Consider the following 23,964-nt stretch of genomic DNA (forward strand, 5'->3'; position numbering starts at 1 on the left):
ACACATTTGGCACGTAATTAAACTGCTTTGATTTGTAATCATCAGCAATTCTTACTTATCTGGGATTGTGTGTTGATTTTATACCTATAAAGGATATTTATTTCATTGATCCTTGTTATTTTTGGGATTTGCATATTCACATTTTGCACAAATGAGTCGTAGGAGGAGAGGATCGTCCGATTTACACAGCACGCCTGGAAGGACGTCATTGCATTCCAGTGGGAAAAAGTCAGTGGAAATTCCCATTAACGAAGAGCCCGACGAGGTGACAGGCCCTAGCTTTAAGCATTGGTACCAAAGTACGACAGTTTTCCCTTAATTCTCGTTTTCAAAGGAAACTTACCTTTTTTTACTAATAATCTATTATCACTGTCTTAAAGATATTCTGCGCACAAAGCAGACGACTAGCCAAGCAGATGTAGGAACCTACGTGAGAATTGCTGTGAAAGAATTTATGATTTTTGTTTTATTCCTGACCGTTCTTTGTATATGTGAGTAGAACCACCAGTAATTCTAAATATCTATTTTAATACCTTTGGAAGAGAGATTAAATGTCCATGGGCATTAAGTAGGTTAGCTACAACTCGTGAAGCATAGGCTTTATTAAATTTCTTCAAAGATTAAGCTGTAACTTTGATATTTTGGCCTACTAACTACTTTGTATATTTAATATTCGATGATAATTTTTTCAGTGGCGTTTAGAATTGCTGGTTCTGAGAGATTTTACTTCAAAAATGCCATATCCTCTCTTTTTCTGGATTCACCATTTGATGACCAAGGAGGCAGCTTTCGAGAAGCTTCTCAAATCGAAGATTTTTGGAATGTAGGTAACTAGTTCAATCACTCATCGCTCATGTTATTAATAATGATTGACACATTCCTCCCATCTTTGAGCAGCATGTACGTTCCAATGACAATTTGGTTAACAACTTTTTGTACGACTCTCACTCCCCTCTTTTAAACCTCCCACTCCTAAATTCCTGGGCGAACACGACATGATGAGCCCTTTCCTCAGCCTCTCTCTCTCAAATGAACCCCCCTCCACCTGTCATACCCTCCCTAAGGGAGCCTCCTCCCCCTCACTTCTTTCTACAGTACAGTAGAAAGAAGTGAGGGGGAGGATACGTATGACCAAGTTCTTTCCCCCTCCCTCATCTCTGTAGACCAATCCGTTCAACCTAGTTACCTTCCTCCCTCCCCCTCCTAGCCTGGTATAAAATGATGTGAAGGACCTCTGTAAAGTTCACCTGATGATGACGTCTTACGCTGAAACCATGGTCTTGTAAATGTGTGAATAAATATTTCATGTGAAAGCGAAAAGTTTTTTGTTTTTCATTTAAGAAGTAACTAAATGCTATTGAAATTACCAGCTATGCATCCGAAGGACATGCATTTTCATCAGTGCTTCCAGGGAGAGAAAGTCATCATGAAAATAATAGAAATTTAAAGTTAAAGCATCTCATGAAAGTTGCCAAAATTGGTGCGAAAACAAATATCCTCTTCTTAAGTTACATTCAGAGAGGAGAGCCAGGAGCCATTTTATGAGGAACTGCTGCTACTGCGCTTCTCATACATGCGAGAAAAGCAAGAGCTAAAAAACTTTAATCAAGAGAAAGAAATATGAGCTGTCCTGCACCTCCCACTGTCCCATTCCTCTGTTGTTTCCCCTATCGGATATCTATGTAAAATTTCCAAAGTACATATCCATCATGTAATGACAACATGTTTTGGATATATCAATCTCATTTAGATATCTGATGGATATTGTTTGCTGCTTGGGAACAGACAATTCAATATTTCAAAAGTCATATTTGGCACTCACATACCTATATCTGGACTTCTATCTCAAATAGCTTAGGGTCTTATCAAGCCTAAATCTGACCGTGTCAGCCTCTCTCTCAACTATTGAGGTAAGAGGGATTTATAGATATCTCTTTGACCCTATCAAATAAGAAGTCGAATATAATACTGCAGTGTAGTACTTTACTCCTGAAGTGACAAAAAGCAATAACAACCCCCAACAATTTCTTGATTGTAAGTTATACAAGCATGATAAAACATTTGCGCATTTGTAGTGGTGATTTTGTAGCTAACTAATGTGAGAGGAAAAATAAAATATTGGCACCTCTCTTTTTTGTAACAGTTTGCTGAACAAGTATTGGTCAAGAAACTATACTGGGATTCTGCGCAGAAGAGTGCAAGCAATGAATCTGATGCAGAGAGTGTTAAGGTTTTGTATGAAAATGAGCTTCTGGGATTACCACGCCTTCGTCAGGTACCAATTTTTAAAGTATTTTTTCTACCATTGTAGATTAGCTGGATATATGTGCATGGCTATTCCAGCTACAAATGGTATGACTAGGAAAAAGAGGAATCTTAGTCATCCCATCGATTTTACCCAGTGAGAACAAATTGGTGGAACCCCTCAGGGATCAAGTGGATACAAGTGAAACGAGTCCCCTGGGTGGGCTCCAGGGGTCACACTCCCGAGGGCAGGGTCTATAAACCTTTGCTTTTCACCCTTACTGCACCTTGGGAGGGGAAGGGAAAAGGATAGGAGGCGCTGCCATGATGAGAGCTGGATGACACCTCCAGGGAAAGGAAAGGAATGGAAGGTAGGGGGGAAGGGGCAAACCCGCACCACCAAAAAGATGACACGGCCCCGCTACTAGCGAAACCATTACTTAATTTTCCAATGAAATTAGAAGATCATTCTATAATGAGAAGAATCCATCGATAATTTTAGGGGCATAACTATGTGGGGGATGAGGGGATATATCCCCCCCCTAAAGTCTCAGACCAAAAAAAAAGTTATTTAAAACTTATGTCTATTTTTGACGTATAATGACTGCATCTGCTTTAAGTTAAATTTTAGGTGCCAAAATTATGTAAAATGTATTTCCATGCATATCAGTTTTCAAAAATTTTCCTAGAAACCCCGTAGCCTGGGGGGGGGGGGGTCCCCATCCCATGCCCCACCATCCCCCCCCAAAGCATATTACTAGTTACGCCACTGCATCATGTCATTGGATTCCAAGTGGATTCAAGTGATGAGGTGGAAATTTGGTGACAAACCTTTCGTGGGATTTATGTAAATATGGCCACCAGATCCACACAGTTTCTACTTGGATGCTGAATTTCCAAGTGGGATCCGCATGGATACCATCATATTCCTAATTATGGGGCCATTCACTCAGGTCCAGAGTCTAAATTTTATAAAATAAATTCATAGCTGGTTAGGAATGATCAGCGGGCCACGTGGCATTGCTCGCAAAGGATTGTACCCAGAGAAGTGGGAACCTTGTAATTTAGAATTTATGATCACATGGCAGGATTTTTAGCTAAAGGAACAAATCACGTACATGATGATGGTATACATATGGAACAGCAAACAATGGAAAGAATGATTTCGGTATACAGCGCATGGGATCAGCTTGTAACCTGCTCCTCAACATTGATCATTATGTGTGTCCGTACTTATATATAGACAAAAAAAAAACAACGTTTGAATATTTGCATCGAAAGGATTAATAGAAGAGTGTAGTATCCTTTGAGTAATGTTATCCCTTTGAGCGTGTCTAGAAGTGTGCCTACCACGCAGGATGTCCAACCACGGAAGTTGTATGACGTGACGTAACAAATGGCAATGAGAAAACGACGCAAAGGACATGTTAGACACTACCAGAAGAAGCACTACAGGCCAAAGCCTGGGAGCATGAGATGAAGCCACGTACTAACTTTGGTTGCAACTGTATGGTAACATGCAGCTGTATGGAAATGCATACGGGACAGACAAACAGACACCCACTTTTGAGCATACATATACATACGTATCTAAATATTTACATGGTGTATGGATAATTGACCATTAAAAATAGCCTTCTTGTTGAAGCCATTTTCTCATAACTCCAAACTTAAAAAATGCAAAAGTTGCTGCCCACATTTCATCAGTTGGGGACATCATTATAGTGTTGGCTCATTCGCCCATGCACAGAGGCCACAACCTTGATGGAAAGTATTGCTCACTGATCATTATTAATACGGCTCACTTCCTTTCATTCTATGTCCATAAATCCATATCTTCCCCCTCTCCCCCCGCTGTCTCCTCCGTATCTCTACAAGCTGCCTCCACTCACCCCACGTCCACCACTTTCTCTTCCCCCTATTTTGCATGCTTCGACTATGCATTCTGCTGTTATCCAGTTGATTTTGCACTTGTAGATTTATTCAAGGATAAGTATGTTGATAGAAGGGTAGGTTTTTATTTTTTTTCTAAATTATATATCCTATGTAGGGGCCATAAGATATAATAGCTATTTTGGGCAAGGGTTGCAGAATGTTGAATCAAGTGTAATGCCTTTTCTACTTAGGTTGCAGCCTATAGACAAGTGTTATGATTAATATTTTTCAGATAAGTGCATAATTAAGGAATGACAAACAAGAGTTATGAAGGATTCGAGTCCCGAAACGGGCATCAGTGACAGGGCCGAAGTCACCTTGGGTCTCACCTGTCTTGCCACAAGCTCTCCCTCAGAAATAGAACTTGCAGCCTTCTAACAATTCTCCGTAAGCTCCTGGCAGGGCCTCCTAGAGAAAAGAGCTACATAGGTACCTGGAGGGACCAGAGGGGAAATTTTCTCTTTGATTTTAAAGATTTTAAATGAACAACTGGGCTTGTTCACCAATTTATGTCGATTATTGATTATGATAGAGCTTAGAAAATGAGGAGACCCATTTTTTTCAATTTCCTAAAAAATCCAAACTCCTTAAAAATCACCAAACTCTTGAGCTGTGCCTTCATTGATTGCCTTCATTCACCCTTTCACTGATGATTTGACGTTATTATAAACACTTTTTGAGCTGTTTACCTCTTCTTCTCAGCGTCCCACATTTAGTTTTTTGTTGTTTACACTCTTGAGAGTAATTCTATCAATGAGAGGTTCTCCCAGAAAGAGCTAAGGAACCAAAGCTATAATAACATCACCAACCAAATGAAAAGTGGACTGCAACTTCCACATTTTTTTAACTTAAAATTTTGGAGGATTGGCCCTTTGATTTTTCACTAAGATTTCTTTTTTGTAGTCAATTATTTAGCCCTTACATCTACAGAATTCCCTTGATGACTTACGATTTCAGGTCTGAGTGAATTGGCCAGTAAGTAAGCATCAGTTTATTTTTTAATTGCTCCATTTTTTGTGTATTGAGTACCTGCTAAAAAATTAAATGATAATTTCAAAGAAATAAAGTATTTTAATTTCATTGACATCATCTTGGAAAATGGTGAAGCTGAGAGTATCAAACGACTCTTGTGACATACACAATAACTTCCGACGGACTTTCCTTTCGTGTTACGACTACTTCTCCTCAAAAGCGGAGGACAAAAAGCCATTCGGCCCAGAAAATGGCACTGCGTAAGTTTCCTCATTTATGTATGCTTGCAAAACTCTTATGCTTGTGATTTGTCTTGAAAGTGAGAGATCTACAGGAATTAATCTTTTCAGGTGGAAATACCACTCAGAATCAGAGCTTGAGGGCTCAAACCACTGGGGCCTCCTCACCTACTATCCTGGAGGAGGATATTACCAGGATTTGTCTCGAGACAAGAACTCAACCTTTGAAATTATTGAAAACTTGAAAGCGAGCAACTGGATTACAAGAGCCACAAGAGTAATATTCTTGGATTTTGCTCTCTACAACAGCAACACTAACTTATTTTGTGTCATTAAGTGAGTAATACTTAAGTTTAACAAGTGGAGTACAGATATCAATGGTTTTCAGTTTTGATCCAAAAATTTGGTATCTCCTTTAGTAAGACATCATTTGAGTGACTTTTGATGAACAGTAAAACCTCTTCATAAGTCCACCTCTATATAACGCTCACCCCTGTGAATGGCCGTTTTTTCCTGTAGAACATAATGATTTCCCCAATCATCCCTATGTAAAATGACCTTGTATTCAACAGCTACTGTTATTCCTGGCCAATGACCAGTTCTTAGCAACTGAGAAAGCTCACCTCCACTAAATCCAAAATAAATCTAGGGGCACAGTATGAAGAAGAGTAAGTAAAGCCTGATATATGTACTCACGTTATCATTGAATTCACCTGGAAAGTGAAGGGAAAGAAAGGATTAGAGGGTACCAGTCCTCTACGACTCATCAAGTTTCCCTAGGGAAATGAATTTTCAGGGCTAAAAACTGGCTTTGCTAATGCACACATCATTTGCTTCAGGATGAGTAAATGTCTCGGAGGAAAAACATCAACCATATTTGCAATTGGCACTCTGTGTTGGGTATTCGTGGGTGCTGAAGATTTGTAAGTGACAATGCAAAATGGGGTGAATAGACAAAGTTACGCCGTAGCTGAGGGAGAGAAATGTCATATTAAATAGAGATAAATGAGTGTCATCAAGGAAAGGTATTTAAGAAAGTAAATACCTATGTATAGCTGTTGATCGAATATGTGATCAGAGGTCATGAAAAATTAGCTCAAATTGGTATTTTATGAATGCTCATTAGTATTTTGTAATTCACTGCAAAATCCCGTGTTTAGCGGCCACCCCTCCATACAGTCATTTTTTCCTACAAGTACCTGCCTTAATAATAATAATAATAATAATAATTTATTTGTCCGGCGATTTGTTCTCACAAATATAGGACACGTCAATTATGGTACAAAAAATACACAGATACAAAAAACTACAAGGTATTACCATACATCATGTAAAAAGCAAGGTGTTATGGATGAAGAAAATCATCCACAGAATAAAATAACTTTTTCAAAAGAAACTCACGAAGCTTTGATTTGAAGAGATATATGTTTTTGACTCCCTTCACTTCTGGTGGGAGTTTGTTAAATAGCAGTAGGCCCATGTGCCAAGGTGCATAACTTGAGTTCTTGGTTCTTGTAAATGTTTGATGGAGGCTTGTAGAACTCCTTGTATAATGACAGTGGTAATCACCATTTGTTGCATAATTCGAAAGATTCTTTTTTGCACAGACAATTACAGCATACATATATACACAGGGGAGAGGTAAAATGTTGAATTTCTTAAAAAGAGGGCGACATGGAGCATAAACAGGCACCTTACCGATAATACGGAGTATCCTCTTTTGAATTTTGAAGATTATTTTGGAATTGGGTCTAGGGCCCCAGAAGAGTATACTAAACATTACATGTGAGTAGAATTCACCATAATAAATTGATAATAGTACATCAATATCTACAGTTTTTCGGATAGACAGGATCAAATAACAGACGGAACTCAATTTACTGCGAAGCTTCTGAATATGTTCCTCCCAAGATATTTGATTATCAAGAGTTACACCTAGGAAAGAGGAACTGAGGTTTTGTGGAATAGGTTTACCATCAGTCTTGACAGAGATCTGTGATTGCTGTTTATTCTTGTTGCAAAAGTAAATTAAATTAGATTTCTCCACATTGAGGAGGAGAGAATTTTGATTACACCACTCTTGTAAGACACGTGCTGCATCATTAGATTTTAAGGTCAGGCTTTCCATTGATGTGGCAGACACTAAAACATTGGTATCATCAGCGTACAATACTGGAAGTACACCTGGTACATATTTAAACATATCTGGGAGGTCATTTATAAATAAAAGGAACAGAACTGGTCCCAGAACTGAGCCCTGGGGAACGCCCATGACAATTTTTTTCTCAGGGGACATAAAATTGGTTCCATCCCTTCTAAGGACAACACTTTGTCGCCTATCACTCAGGTAAGACTCAATCCACTTGTAGCCTGCACCTCTAATTCCAAACATTTCAAGTTTTTGCAGTAATAGACCGTGATTGACACAGTCAAAAGCTTTAGAAAAGTCAAAGGAGAGAATAAGTGATTCTAGTCTGTTATCCAGATCATCTAATATTTTATTCACAACCTGGTAAGTGGCAGTAGTAGTAGACCTTGATTTCCTAAAGCCATGTTGGGCGGTGGATAATAATTTTAGAGATTCCAAATAAGCTATGAGACGTGAATAAAATACTACCTCAAAAATCTTACTGAACTGATTCAGTAGAGAGATTGGACGATATGAATTCATCCTCTGTCGACTGCCCTTACCTTTGTACAGAGGGATGATCTTTGCTACTTTGAGTGGACCTGGAAAAATGCCTAACCGTAAAGATTCATTGATCAAGAATAATAATGGGGACATGATTGCATGGAAAGAACGCTTTATTACAACCATTGGAATCTCATTCAAGGCCAGCAGTAAACTTATTGCTTAGTTTCCGGATAACATTCCTTAATTCTGAATCAGAACAAGGCTGAAGAAATAAGGAATTACAAGGTGTTACTGTTCGGGAATATTTAGTATGTTGATTCAATTTGGGTAGTTGATGTGACAGAAAAAAATCATTGAGGGCAGAGGCCATTTGAAAGTTATCATCCAAAATGGTATTGTCCTGGGAGTTCAAGAGTTTAAAGTCTGACCTATTACTCTTGCTATGTTTCGATTCTTTAACAATTTTCCAAATTTCTTTAGTTTTATTTGCAGCATTATTAATTCTTTGGTTATTGTATGTCTTCTTGGCATTCTGAAGGATATACCTATAATTCTTTTTCAAAACAGTATACTCGCATCTATCAGTGGGGTCCGTTTTACCATTGAAGTACAGAGCCATGTCTTTCATATACCTCGATAAGTTACGAATTTCTTGCGAGACCCAAGGTTTTTTGTAGCTTGTCCTTGAATAACTTCTACTTTTTACTGGCAAGATGGGAAAGCAATAGTCGAAGTACTCTAGGTATGATGAGTAAAAAAGATTAAAGCTGTCATCAAAAGAGGACATGTGATAAATGCTAGACCAATCATGAGAATTTAGCAATTCACAGAAAGTGATAATATTTTCTTCAGAGAAGAGTCTCTTATATGAGGTTGAACTCATTTTTGAAGAACTAACTTCAATTTTGCAAAGTAATGGGAAATGATCTGATATATGAGACACAACAACTTTAATTTCAACAGACATCGGGTCAAAATTCGTACAGATGTAATCAATGAGGGTCGCGGAAGTATGACTAACTCTTGTCGGTTCATCATTTGTGATATTCAGATTGAAAGAAGAAAGAATATCTAACAATTTCCATTTTTCTCTAGAATCTTGAAGAACATTGCAATTGAAGTCCCCAGTAATGATAAGAAAAGGATTCTCAACGTCATTATGAATTAGTTCTAGAAGTTCGGATAGTTTGTCGAGAAAAATATTGAAACTGCTGGAAGGAGAGCGATAGACGGTCACTAAATAAATTTCTCTCTTGTCAAGTTCAATTTTAGTCATGCAAGATTCAAACACTTGTTCTTCGTTCAGCCTATCATAGGGGACTTTCACAGGGATGTATCTTAAATTCCGAGATACGAGGATTAAGACGCCACCAAGCCGCTGGGACTGCTTAGAGAGGTTTACTGTATTTCTTACCTACAGTGAGAATGGTAGTGAAAATCACTACTTTCTCCACGTTTCTTAATTCCCCTTCCTTAATATGTACAGTGAACCGAGTGGTGTCATGGTACCGGAATGCACCAGAACGCCATTTCGGCACTGGTTAAGAAAAGATATACATAGGTACGTCATAAAATAACACTTTTATCAGTTATGGTGCCTCAAAATTTCTGAACTGCAGTATATATACATTCGTAAAAAAAACAAAAATTTATTTTAAATAATTCAGAGGTAACTTGTACTAAAAAAACAAACAGAGTAATATTTCATTTATAAAAAAGTTAAGGAGAGTGCGTTCTGGGACTGCTAATTGTGCTGTGACACCACTGAATGAACCTTGATATTGGGCTCATACACAACTGTTATCAATCATTGTTGACAGTGATACAGTTTGAAAATGAGGATATATATTTGTATTTTTTCATTTTTCAATCCAATTCCTAGTTCTTGAGCTATTCAAAGGGAAATTGATGACTTTATCCCTTTAGCTGAAAAATTGTTGCCCTTGCTGATTCTTGCCAAGGGATTCACTGCTTCTCTGCTACTCCTTGGGCTCGAGGGTCCATCTCATAAGGTCAACACCGTAGTGTGCTATTCTTTCCATGAACGATTGTGTTTCTATGAATGAGTTAATGAGCTAAAACTCCAATGAAATCCAGCTCATGAAAAGTGGGCAGCATATTTTGTATTTTTTCAATTTGAAGTTGTAAAACAATGACTGAATGAGGAAAATTTTTCACTGTCTTCAGTTATCTATTTCTACAGTCTGCCACATTGTTTTAATAAACTGCGATTTTATGGAAATCAACGAACCTTGATGGCATAGTTGTGTTCACATTGGCTCTGAAAGCCAAAGGTCCCTGGTTCGATTTCCGTTCTGGTGGAATTTTTTCTTTAGGCAATTATTATGAATTTGAGTGACTAGTTTATCTTTTATAACGGATTTGACTCAAATAAGCTCCTTGCCATAGGATTTTCCTGATGCTATATTCAGCTGCCTTGGGAGCTATTTCAGGAGGTTCTTCATCTTCCAAGCTGTGGCACCCTCGCAGCAATATAGATCCAGGAAAGGGACAAGGGAGGGTCTGGGGGATAACCTCCTGGCAGTAGTAGGGGTCGGAACAAAATTACCATTCTATCTAGTGTAAATTGGATACCCAAGGGGGGCATATATAGCCCCCCTAAGGCCCTCTCTGGATCTACCACTGCACCCTGGGCAGGCCGCATCTATAGACTAAAATGCAGCAGACAATGGATGCAAAAGAATGATGACAAAGTATAGTGTAGTGGTCCCTAACAATGTAAATTAAAATAACTTAGTCTAAAACAAATTTCTCTGTACAGTAAATCAAAGCCAAGAGTACGAAAATCATTTTTATTCTAGGCTGGTGTTGGAGATCCCACCGACTGGGGGAGTGATTCCTTCATGGTCTTTCCATGTTGTTAAACTACTGTATTATGAAACTATAATTGATAAGTTCTTTTTGGGTTGTGAAATATTATTTGTTCTCCTCGTTGTATTTTACACGATAGAAGAACTTTATGAAATGAACGTAATGGGGCGGCAATATTTAAAGTGCTTCTGGAGCTATTTGGATCTTATAATTTTGTTGGTAAGTAAAAATAAGAGAGTTGAAAGTGACTTTATGAACTTCAAAGTAATACAATTTCTGTCCATCATTGCAGACAGCCTGGATGGCAATTGGATTCAGCATATACAGGATCATTGATGTGAATGAGATGATTGAAAATAAGCTGCAAGATAAAAATAAGTATTCAAACTTTGAATTCATAGGGTTTTGTCAAACCCAACTTAACAATGGTGTAGCTGTCTTAGTGTTTTTTGCTTGGATTAAGCTGTTTAAATTCCTGAGCTTCAACAAGACAATGACAGACCTCAGTAAGACTCTGTCAAGGGTAAGTTTTCCCTCCTAATTTTGAAGATGCTTGAAAACCATGGTTAACCTTATTTCCAGATTAGTGTTGTGGAAATCAGTCTGGTAGTTGACTTTCGGTTTTTTTTTAACCAAGATTTGAGAGCTACCACTCCATAATAACTTTAAGCATAGTTTTGCAAAAAAAAATTACGATTCTCTTTACTTCATTTACTGGCCAATGAAATGCAATTTTTGCTCTTTTTTAAAAGTGATTTAAAGTGTCCATTCCCAGATTATAGGTTTTCTAAGTGTCAACCACTCCTCCCGGCTGCATGTGCTCAGGTGTAGATTAGGGCTGCAGTTTTAAGGGTGGGGGTGCAGTTCTATACTCTCATATCCTTTATCATCAATTATTTTTAAGCTTTGCCCATTAAACTGGTGAAATAAAAACTGTGATTAGTGAGCCAACCTTGAAGATTGACATCTTTTCAATTTTTCAAATGGCAGATTATGGGAGGGGTCAGTCAGTCCCTCCCCTTTCTATATTCCACCACCACATGTCCTACAATTTAAAATAACTAGATTACAAATTGATGACTATGTCCAAAAAGAGCAAGTTTTAGGCATATCTGAGACAGCATCTCATTTCAGACGCATGGTATGCAAATTTGAAAAACTTAGCTCATTGGCCTCAGCAATGAACAAAACTCTTTATTACTATTTGATCCCTATCAACATTCAAAAGATAAATTTTCCAATAAAAAACCCATTGTAAAACACTAGAATGTTTCAGGATGGGACAGAGAATCCTCGCCTGCTAGTGGCAAAATGACCAACCACTTAAAAGAAATCAGCTGAGCGAGTATCTAAACAGCGACTACTCTCCCTAGACATGCATATTGGAAGAAATCTAGCCATAGAATGACTACTAAGCCTCAAGGAAACAAGCAATGACAGTCTCATGCCTGGCAGGTGGCATGAAGTCTCAGCGTAACTTGAATAGTGGCGTGGGTTCCAGAGACCATGACTCAGCCTCACTAGCAAAGCTTATATTTCCCTATTTTTAAGAACAGAGGTCACAAATGTGGACTAATTAACAGACGGAAATCTGTAAAAGTTACTTAACAATAAAGTTGCAGAGAGGAAATAAGGTGCATGTTCTCAGGGATTTGTATAACATGGATGGAGAGCTAACTTATATTCACTTTTACTTTCCATCATGACATTAGTGTGCATTTGTGTCATCATGACAAGGATGTAGCCAGAAAATTTTTTTTTAGGGGTTCAATCAGGGAGGTGGTACATTATAGGGGGTTATTTGCTTTGTATACTTCATGAGTCAGTACTTTTCAAACATTTTGGGCACGTTTGAACCCCTCGCTTGCTATGCCTTGCATCATGGCTGAAATTCTCTTACTTATTTTCCCTGCTTTACTCAAACTGTAAGGGACATTTGCACGAGAAATATAGGAATACATAATTGCTGAATCAGTTGGTATGATATACAAGAATTGCCATGAGAAAAAATTTCCCTGGACCGGGAATCGAACCACGGACCTTTGGCTTTCCGGGCCACTGCGCAGACCACTACGCTATCCAGGTTCTTTAATTCTCATGGCAATTATACCGAGGCTCTCGGTACTAGGTGTTAGGCCCTCGCGGTCCATCAAGGATGGCAACGCGAGGGAGAAAGGATTTCCAAGAAGCCACAACCGGTTGAGAGCCTCAAACCTGCGCTAAAGCCGCGCAAAGCGGTATGTGTAATATTTCAAACCCTGCCGCGTGAATGGCGGTGAAATATACAAGAATTGCCATGAGAAAAAACCTTAAAAAATTAAAGAACCTGGATAGCGTAGTGGTCTGCGCAGTGGCCCGGAAAGCCAAAGGTCCGTGGTTCGATTCCCGGTCCAGGGAAATTTTTTCTCATGGCAATTCTTGTATATTTCACCGCCGTTCACGCGGCAGGGTTTGAAATATTACACAGATGGTATGAATAAATTTAATCTCTTTACTAATTGGGGACAAACCGTATGTGTATTCACTCAGACTGTAGTTTGTCGGAGTCAGTTTAAGATACACGTGGCTTGTCTGATATTAATTGATAGCAAAATGAGGAATGGGTCAAGTCAAGGCTACAGCAGTTTATTTCTCTTTGATATGATCATAAAATCACTTTATCACTCGAAATTATTGTAAATGTGTTGAATGAAGTCCTTATTACTTCCACAAGTAGTGAAGCTTGATGGTGATCTGACTCACAGAATAACTAAAATTATTTCACATTAAACATTCATTGTGAATATATGCTTAGTCATACATTTGTGAATAATAAACCAGGCATCACAAACAGTAAGTTATTACACCGAGCTGAAAAACTAATCAGGAAACATGTTACATATTAGGCATAAATCACTGAATTCTGGGAATGGTCCACTCATGAGCCTTCTAGAATTTCCCCCCCCCCCCTGACTGCTTGTGTCCGCACACCAAACCTTTCAAATACATGCAACTCATCTGAACATGACATCATCACACAATCGCCCATCGGGAATCAGATCCATCACTCTTTGCTTTGCGATAGGCAGGTTAACTCTTGTCCTCCACCTCTTTTGATGATTGCCTACGCTAATTGCAAAACTGATATGTATTCCAGATATTTTTTCTTCCCATTTTAAATGGCTTTTGGTTTTCCCATCTTCAAAACCAATGGCATCACTATCCTTTACGTACCCAATCTTGCCATTAAAGAGTAAACAATTACATTACTGACAATAAACCTATGAATCCAAAAATTACAGCACAATAAACCCATCCAACTCGTTAGCGCATGTTCAATCGCTGTGTTTTTTATTAGTGGTATCAGGGGTGCAGCTAAGAATTAAGGTGGGGGGGGGGGGAGTGGTTTAGGCGCAACTAATACTTAGGGGTTTGGGGGTACTGCATACCCGCCAGGGTAAGTGGAAGTTGCAGAAAAATTCAGAAAAATTTTAAGATTAATGGTTAAAAATGACTATTTTTACCGCTTTATGAGATATATTTGATTAATCCTAAACACTATTCTGTAAGTAACTCTAATCCATTAAGTAAAATGGATTAAACTTAAAAATTTCTCTTAGCCTTGGGGTTTTGGGGGTTTATCATCACCCAAAACCCCTCCCTCGCTGTGCCACTGAGTGGCGTTAATCCCATGGTTGGAAATTAAGTCAGAGAGAGAAATACCGATTCCATGTGAATTTTCCTTTTCTACTCATTTAAAAAGAAAGAATGTAATGAGGCACCCTCATGAAAGCTTTGCCTGATGGCACATTTTTCTTCTTGCAGTCATCCAAGGATATTGCCGGTTTTGCTGTGATGTTTTTGATAGTATTCTTTGCTTTTGCTCAACTTGGATATCTCCTTTTTGGCACCCAGGTGAGCTATAGCTATGCCTAGTTTTAATTATGTAGTTTGTGTACATAATCAAGATAGTGATGTGTTTACAAAGACAGTTTTATTTTTAGGTCAAAGCCTTCAAATCGTTTGGAGACTCTTCATTCACCCTCTTGTGCATTATCCTGGGGGAATTTGATTTTGAAGCAATGCAAAATGCTAACAGGATCTTGGGACCAATCTTCTTCTTTTGCTATGTTTTCTCCGTATTCTTCATTTTACTGGTAAGTACTTTTCAGTATAAATTAATTTTTATGTCAGCATTCACAAGTTACGATAATTTATAGTGATTTTTCGCCAGAGGAAAATTTTGAAATGTATTGAAAAAGGGAGTTGGTGCCTATGCTCATGCTAGGGTATCAATTTGTCTGAATTTTTCTATGTCCTTTATATTAATATTGCTTATTCATTAATTGTGTGATTTAAATGAATGTTCAAAGTAAATGAGCAACAGTAATTCCAATATAATTAAGGATATACTATGTGATCCATGGTCCTCTTTCCCACAGAACATGTTCCTGGCCATAATCAATGATACTTATACTGAAGTAAAAACAGAGATAACTGTAAATAGACGAGACTTTGAATTTGTGAAGTATTTCCAAAAACTTGCCCGTAAACTGAATAGTAAGAGGAGGAGAAGAGAGCCTGATGCAGACAAAGCAGTCCCTGAAGGGAGAATATCATACAAGGATATCAAGGACAACCTGAGAAGGTAGAGATTTAGTACATACCTATTATCTTGTAGGAACAGTCCATTCCCTCTCATTGAGAACAGTGGGTAGTCCCAAGGAAATGTCTGAAAAATTTGTAAGTGTCCCTTTTTCTGTGTTTCTATGTTTTAAAATCTAGTTGTGTATTCATTTATTTAAATTGCCATCACTCGAAGCATTTTACTCAGCATTTAATCAATAAAAATTCGTATCATATGTGAACTATACTCCAGACAAAAATTGAGGTATTTACACTCTCAACTTGAGCATAGGTATAAGCATCTCATTTTAAAAATATTTTGACAAAATTGTCATATCATGGATGTGTTGGTACTTTGATGCTGTTATAGAATGGATTTAAACGATGCAACACTGTGCCAGTTTCAGAAAACATGTACACTTTCAATGACAAAAAATTGTATTTCCAAAAGTAATGTTGAAACTACCTTATGAAAATTTTCTCTGATACTAGAGAAGTTTTGAGTAACATGTAAAGTGCCAATCAGGAAGCTTTTTCTATGATAAGGAGGGCTAATGACGATTGCTTGTGAGAATGTCAAGTCTGGTCGGGGACGCTGACTTACAAAAAATATTGGGGGGGCCCAAACCGGGGATCTTGCTCGGGAAATTTTTAAGTATTGAGTTTGAAGTTTTTTAAGCATTTTAGAAGTATGTCGTATGATCAAAATTAGAACCATTATAACTCGAATCTCGATATCTGGACACTCCGGGAAAAATCAACAAGCCTTAAACATTTTTTCCCCACACCCATAACGAATTTTTGAGGGGGCTCGGGCCCCCTCAAGCTCCATGGAGTCGGCGCCACTGAGTCTGGTACAAGGCCATTTTGGAAGGACTTGTGGAATTCAGTTAGGTCCTTGCTAGGTGTGTGGCCATCAAAAACTTCTACCCATGAATATCTTGGAGAAAAGCACATTAAAGTATGTTATTTGACATCTGTGGAAGGGCACCCGTCACATTTATGGAGAGTAGGAATATGAAAAAAATTATATATGAAATTTCTTCTAGGTTCCACTTCACAGATTGGGAAATCGAAGCATTCTTTGCAAAATACAATCTGCAAGAGGATGGCTATTTGACGAAGGATGAACTGAATAAAATGGCTGCTGATTTGTACTTGGCCAATCCCAGAGGTTTGAAATTTTACAGTTTCCTTTCATAAATATAAAAATTAAAGTAGGGAGAATTAGAAAAACTACTCAGCGAATTCGACTTTGCATTCAACTGTTAGGAGCACAAAGTGGAATATGAAACAGCTTTAGTGGGTGTCACTCATGAGTGGTGATGGGCACTATGTGAGAAAATCAGAGAGGATGTACAACTCCACAAAAAGGGTGGAGTGGCATTTAAGTCACATTTCATGCGACTCCCCCTTCGAAAGCGTCTCCCACTGTGACTCACTCTTTGTGCAGTTGGCCTGCGTGTGGCTCTAATCTGTGCACCTCTAGGGGGCGCCTTCTGTTAGGCAACCGGCAATGATCTGTACTGGAGGCGCCTCGAAGGGCACCGCCGTCAGCAGGCTTATTATGCTGGTTCCGTCTGGTTTGCCTGCGGGTCCCCTCTTTGCTAGGGCTTTAAATGTGCCTAGTTAGGATTGTAGCAGAACTTGAACTGCGATGGCATAATTAATGACTTTGCTGAAAAGAAGACAAGATGGAAACTTTTGAAGTAGTTTTCGTTGTGCTTGAGGCAGGCCCCGTTATGCCTTCATTCATGTTTTTAATCTGCTCCTTAATTTCCCTTGAAGATATTCCAGAAAGATATGCTGTTGGCCATATTTGTATTTTGGAGGCTTTGTTGAATTGAAAATGTAGTTCCTACCACCAGTGGCGTAGCGAGGGGGGATTTTGGGGGATAAAACCCTGCCCCAGAGCTCAGAGAAATTTTTAAGTCTAATCCATTTACTAAATTGGATTGATATTCCTAATAGAATAGTGTAAGGATTAATAAGATATCCCTCAGAAAGCCGTAAAACTCACCATTTTGAACCGTTTATCTTAAAATTCCGCAATTTATTAATCTCGCACCAGCCGCTTATCCTGGTGGATATTCCATACCCCCACACACCCCGATATTAGTTGCACCTACACCCCCCTCCCCCAGCTTTAATTCCTGGTTCGCCCCTGCATACCACTGCTCTTCAAGCGTTTTAAAATTAGTTAATTTTACTGTATCTCATGCAGTGGCGGCTGGTGGTAATTTATCTAGGGTGTGCATTAGAGCAGATATAGGATGATTTAATTATATTATGTTAATCCTAATCCATGAGCGTCATATTTCGTCGTAATAGAATACATAGCAAGAAAAACATATCACTGGTACACTCTACCCTTAAAATTGCATGAACAGAAATAATATTAGCATGTATGAAAATAATTATTCTCAACACACCTTTACAAGTGACGGTAGTTGAAATTCATTCTCTTTTCCTTACACCCTTTGAGGAAGTAGTGTAGAAAACGGCCATACAGATTGGCTCTGTAGACGGACTAGGATCCTGGGCGCAGGTAGTGTAGGTGGCGGCTACACCACTACACTACCTGCTAGTCAGTCACCAAAAACATGCGCGTGCGCATTCGCATGGTTTTGAGTCTGCTCCAATCGCCCCTTTGAACAGCACATACCCCCCCGCTTACCTCGTCCCGCCAGAGCTCCCTCAAGCGATCGCACAGAGCGAAAATGCGCCCGGCATGATGCCACGGGATCGCACACTTGTAGAGCGGTGAATTCGAAAAGGAGATAGCTGTAGCGTTCGGAGGCTCATGTTTCTTGCATATGCAGACAGAACTTTTATCCTTCGCGTTGCAAAGGAATAGTTTTCTTTTATAATTTATTCATCTTTGGGTGTGCACTTGCTAACATGCGTATACGCACGCACCGCCACTGATCTCATGCTACCGCAGTTCATTTAGTTACAGCAGTGCGTAATGATTCTATTTTTGGAGTTACTCTTCCTTTTCGTTGTATGAATCAAGACATTATTTTTGGAAAGGGTATTCATTACGTGTTTTAGTTGCATATAAGTTAAACTTTTTCATATAGTTTTACTCCAAGCTGTTTTTAAAATTGAATTTTTTATGTATGATCTTAGGTTTTCCCGGCATATGAGGTGCAGAAAAATTCCTCGGGTTTTCCACTGGTTGATGTTTTCCATGTCTCCCGACGGTTCGAGCAGCGACTTGACTTTTGAAATTTGACAAGAATATACACACTATATATATTTGTCAGATTTAGAAGAACCGCATTCAGAAGATTCCCAGAAGATGAACAGCAATCGCTGCTTGAAACGTCGGGAGACATGGAAAACATCAACTGATGGAAAACCCGAGAAACTTTTCTGCACTTGAATTGTCTTTTTTTTGTTTCCCCTGCGTAAAAATTCAAGCTTAAATTTATGTTGTCAGCCATATATTTTTTTATTCCTTTTCTCCGAAACTCACGTCATGCCAGTGGCTATGCCTTATCATAAAAATCAGGGAAAAGGGGGGGGGGCTCAGGTGAGTAGAAGCGCTCAATGGAGAGAGGTGCCTATAGCATAACTTCAGGTAAATCCGACCCTGAATATGGTGTGTCTCTGAATATATATTGTTTCTACATTGCGTATTTATATGCTAATATTTCTACTGAAATATTACTGTCCCATTCTACTCTGTTAAACTTGTTGTTTAAAATATATAAATAATTAAATTATTTAAAAAATGTACATGTGAGAAACAATAATATATTTATTGTTATATGTACTACAGTAATTCAGTTCAGTGGAACCTCGATCTATCGTTTTTCAGGTGGATGGATGAAAAAAACGATGAATGCGGGAAAACGATTAATGCGCGAATGTTTGACCAGGTTGCCTATGTCCCAGGAAACGCTGGATTTTTTGCGAATTATGATATTTATTAATGGATTCAAACAAGATTTTAGCGGATTACAGGATTATTATTACTTTATCGAACCACATAGGTCATATTATTGATTTGACTTATATCTCTTTCAAATATCCTAAAGGAACGCGTACGCCACCTTGCTAAAAAATGTTTGCACTCCACTCGGCATTTTCACTGCTATTATGGATTTCTGTCCATGTCTGTTTGATTTAAAAATTCTTATCCATCAAATGCCATTTCGAGTACACGTATTTACGAGAGCAATGTGCATGTTATGCTTAAAACAACCGCTTTCACCGACGCAGTGATTGGTTGCGAGATGGATCAAAAAGGCCAAATATAGTTTATTACTTGAAATGTTCCCTTCTAGCAATTAAATTTTTAATATGATTGAGGCGTAAAGCGTTAACAATGTTGCGTTAATTGTCAGCGGCACGCCCTTCAGCCCACTTTTATTTTCACCAGGTATCTCGCTCTACCCCCACCCCTGCCTTCATGTGCTAGCGGACAACCCGAGGCGCTCTACAATATTCGCGCGCTTCTAGCCCGGATTCTTTTCTTTGTCTTCAATTATTTTCAATCCATATTTTAAAGTTCTCACTTGTTTCTTCGGAAGGGCCATGGTCCGAAGACGAATAAAAATAAAACTAATAAAAATGAAACCGGACTTTATTGAACCCACACGGAAAACACTCGCTGGTTTCAAGTCAACTCACCCTGGAAAGTGCGGAACCACTCGTACGAGGTGAAGTTCGACACTAATGCTATCGCGTATGGCGTGAGCAGAGCTTACTGCAGAGCGTGAAGCATGACCATTTGACTGCGCCATGAATTTTTTTGTTCTAAAGATAAGGCAACTTACCCATTATTTTCTAATGACCTTAGCGCCAGATGAGCAGATGAATTCCAATGCTAGTAGAAAGAAACAAAATTTCCTGAGAAGACATCTCTTCGTTAGCAAGTCTGACTGTGAGTAGTGAAACTTGTATAAAAACTCGTAAATTGTAACCTGACGCCCTGTTTTCGAAAAAAAATGCCGAGAAGCTCGCAATCAGTTGCGAGGATATCGAGATCCGCCAGAAATCACCATCGTATTATTCTAACAATTTCCTTGCTTAAAATGCTTAAATAACGTTAGAAATACGTCGTGTTTGGTATCATTCTTTTTTGAATTACGTGCACATTACTAATATTTCAATGTAATGAAAGTACAATACCAATTGCCGAAATTCATTGTTAGACACCTTTTGGGCTAGTAGGTGAATCATAGGCTGAAAAAATTCAGTGGGCGAGAATCGGAGAGCGGACACGATTCTATAGTTCTCGTGCAACTTGATATTTTTTTCGAGGATAAAGTCTTCGTAATACGATCCCTGCGCGAGCTGGGACCTTTTTTTTATCTAGGAGAAGAGGAAAGCTTCAGAGGAGGGAGGCGAGTGTTGAATGAAGGGAGATAGCGGATCTTGGGAAATGCGCTAATGTAACTATCCCACGGCTCTCAGCTTCTCCATATAGTATTTCAATCTCCTATGGAAGATTCAAACTGTGTCTGTCATTATTAGCAACAAATAACACGTTGTAGACACTTCGTCTCATTTTCGTCAAACGATGGATGCGGGAAAATTATACGACGGGACCGCGATCTTCAAACGATCAATGCGGGAAAACGATACTTCGGGGAACGATGGATGCGGAAAAAATTACATTGTCTTTATAGAACTTCATTTGGGACCAGGAGCGGCGAACGATGAATGCGGGAAAACGATCAACTATAGGTCGGGGTTCAACTGTATAATAAATTGCTTACAAGTATTAGTCCTGCTAAGTTATTACATATGTGTACTAGCTTGTCTGCAAGTTCTCAATTTTAATTATTCCTCTTATTACATATGTCTCTTTACACTTCTTAACATTCCTTAAACCAATAAATCTACCCTTTTTAATATTGTATAAGCTAATAGTACCCTAGAATTTTCAGTAGAAATACTCAGTTAATTGTTCCATTCAAAAAATAAATAAACAACAATATATTTAGTGTTGTAGTACTTTGCAGTACACACATTGCTGAAAGTTTGAGTCCTGCTAAGCTATTCAAGGCTTGTTAGCTGGTTCTCAAAATTTTTATTTTTCATCTTATTATGTCTATATACCCTTTCTAACATTGCAAAAGCCATTTTTTAACTTCTCTTTTGACGTCACTTAATTAATCTAGTATATTAAACTCAAAGGCATATTATTAAATGTTTTTGGTTCTGCAACACACAAATATTTTCACCATGAACGGTGATACACTTTTTAACTTTACATTTTACTTTGTCCCTCAAGGAGGATTCCATATTAGTTACACAATGTACTTTGTATTTTTCATTATAATACTTTTCGATGGTAATAACAAACTTGAATAATTTGTCTACCGGTAGTGAATCCAATCCTTTAAATAATACATCATCTTTAATTTCATACGTAGAACCATGAAAGATTTTTCCTCATAATTTTCCTTTCCTTGTTTTTTAACCATTTCTTACATGGTTTTCCCACTAAATCCCTATTCTGTAATACCATATTTCTGAATACTCTGTACTACTGCAAGATACAAGATTCTCATCGCGCTTGCATTTAATGAGATCGAAATGTAATGTTCTGGCGTCTTCCACGTGTATCTTCTTCACATGGGATTTTTGAATAAAATGTTGGTAATCACTATCCTGAGTACAGTGCAGAATTCAAGAAAAAACTTTCCGCTCTTTTATTCAAATATTTTTCGGAGCAATAAAAAATCGGAGGATTTTAAAAATACATGCTATGTGCATACGTACTGATGGGATGTTTTGTATCTATTAGGGCGGAATGTGCTGCCAGCATTTGGTGGGATGGGGACCATTATTCAATGTTGTCGATGATGCTGCTAATTTACCCCTGTAATGGTATTTGTGCCATTTCGCAATCGAGAACCTCATGCATTAAGCTAATCAATGCAATCTTTACAGTTCAACCTGAGCCAGCCAAAGTTGACACAGAGTCCAAAGGAGGGATCTCCACAGAAGAATTTGATGCGTAAGTCACCAATCTCTATCACTCACATAGTTAGTTATTGCTTAGCCTTGATTTCTGGAAAAAACCTGATTTAAAGATGTTGTTTCTTTGCCACAAATTTAGAAGAAGCAAATACAAATACAGTCAATATATGCCAGTAATTATTTTATAATCATTATTATTTTCTTCAAATATTCTAGGTTGACGGCACGGGTTAATCAATTAGAAGGTAGCTTTGAATATGTTGTGAGGAGGGTTGAGGAGATTGCTCAATTACTTGCTGAACAAGAAGCGTTAGAGCCTTAAAATATGGAAAAAATTTATTTGCATTAGCATACGTGCCATATAACTGCATTGTGATTCTGTTATTTATTATTCAATAATTATTTAATTGTTAATTTGTCATGGTAAACTTCTTTTGCGCCAGTCACATGTGTTTTCTATCTTGCAATGATATGTAATATAATTATTTGCTATTGTTGCTGATCTTCAATAAATATTAAAATAAACTATTCATGACTTTTTCTTTCATTCTGTTCCATTCATGATATCATGCTTAATGTGTTACTTCCCCCGGTTTAAGGATAAATTATTGGTGACAATTACTTTATCAATCCAATTTCGTGAAAATGATATTGACTCTTATATTTTACCTCTGTCAATCAACTCCAAATAAAGGCTACAAACCAAGAAAGCAAATTCGTGGGTCTTGTCAATTTTCTTGCCTCACTAGAACAGGGATAAAATATTACGGTAGGCTAGTACCATCTTGCCCCAACTTCCCATCACTCCCCTGCGCATAGCGTTAAGTTATAAGTGTTCAAAGAAAGGGAAAAAGAAAATATATTACTATTTAGCTGCTGAATAAATTACATAAACAAGTGACCAGTATTCAATTACGCTCATTGGAGCAGGGGTATAAAAGTTAAACATTTTAATTTGATAATGATAAGAAACCAAAGTAAAAAATATGTAGCGCAAAAATCATTTCACTTACATAGGATTTGTAATGGGATCTTATTCTTTCCAAATGATTTTTGGGATGGTCAAAGAAAAAAATGAAAAATAAATAATGTACCCGTAAATCAGCAGACAAAATGAGAAGTAATTGAGGCAGCCAGATATTCAGGGGGGCACTCACAATGTTGGGGAAAGTATGGAAAAATGGAAATCACACTCAATTAAAATTACACAGTCAAGTTAGTAATTAATTGTAATAAAAAATTACAGTTTGAAAAAGTAATTACTCTGATTACAATTACTATTAACTTTTCTCCTTTACATATATGATATGCAATCGCTGTCAATATTTTCAAACAAGGAGTACTAACATATAAACCAGCATTTGAATAATTATTTTAATTTATACACCTTTGGATGAGGTTAATATCACTGGAACTGCCTTTCGATGAGAATTCAACTTTTCACTTTTGTATATAATCTGAGGTTTCAGGCGAGATGAAAAAGCAGGAGAAATTTCCACAACTAGTACTATTTAACACATTAATAATACACTACATTAGTACTATTTCCACAACTAGTAC

The 23,964-nt window shown here is 37.9% G+C and overlaps 1 protein-coding gene across 1 annotated transcript; it reads left to right on the forward strand.

Annotated features, from left to right (window-relative positions):
• Nucleotides 1-6: 6 nt before the first annotated feature.
• On the forward strand, nt 7-22,926 carry LOC124161609 (polycystic kidney disease 2-like 1 protein). The gene is made up of 14 exons (XM_046537998.1): nt 7-299; nt 381-491; nt 693-823; nt 2,144-2,275; nt 5,287-5,411; nt 5,502-5,726; nt 10,848-11,076; nt 11,150-11,380; nt 14,662-14,751; nt 14,841-14,993; nt 15,279-15,484; nt 16,512-16,636; nt 22,375-22,441; nt 22,621-22,926. Exons 1-14 carry the CDS (start codon nt 152-154, stop codon nt 22,724-22,726), a joined length of 2,079 nt encoding a protein of 692 aa, XP_046393954.1. The 5' UTR covers nt 7-151; the 3' UTR covers nt 22,727-22,926.
• Nucleotides 22,927-23,964: the final 1,038 nt, after the last annotated feature.

This window comes from Ischnura elegans, chromosome 6 (genome assembly GCF_921293095.1).
Source record: "Ischnura elegans chromosome 6, ioIscEleg1.1, whole genome shotgun sequence".
In the NCBI taxonomy this organism is placed as follows: domain Eukaryota; kingdom Metazoa; phylum Arthropoda; class Insecta; order Odonata; family Coenagrionidae; genus Ischnura; species Ischnura elegans.

What these genes read in the sequence shown, in the direction of transcription:
- LOC124161609 (XM_046537998.1), top strand. Translation starts at nt 152, where the DNA reads ATGAGTCGTAGGAGGAGAGGATCGTCCGATTTACACAGCACGCCTGGA. An exon ending in AACTTATTTTGTGTCATTAA is followed by an intron (nt 5,727 to 10,847) that starts GTGAGTAATACT and finishes TTTTTATTCTAG; the next exon opens with GCTGGTGTTGGAGATCCCAC. An exon ending in GTACTTGGCCAATCCCAGAG is followed by an intron (nt 16,637 to 22,374) that starts GTTTGAAATTTT and finishes CAATCTTTACAG; the next exon opens with TTCAACCTGAGCCAGCCAAA.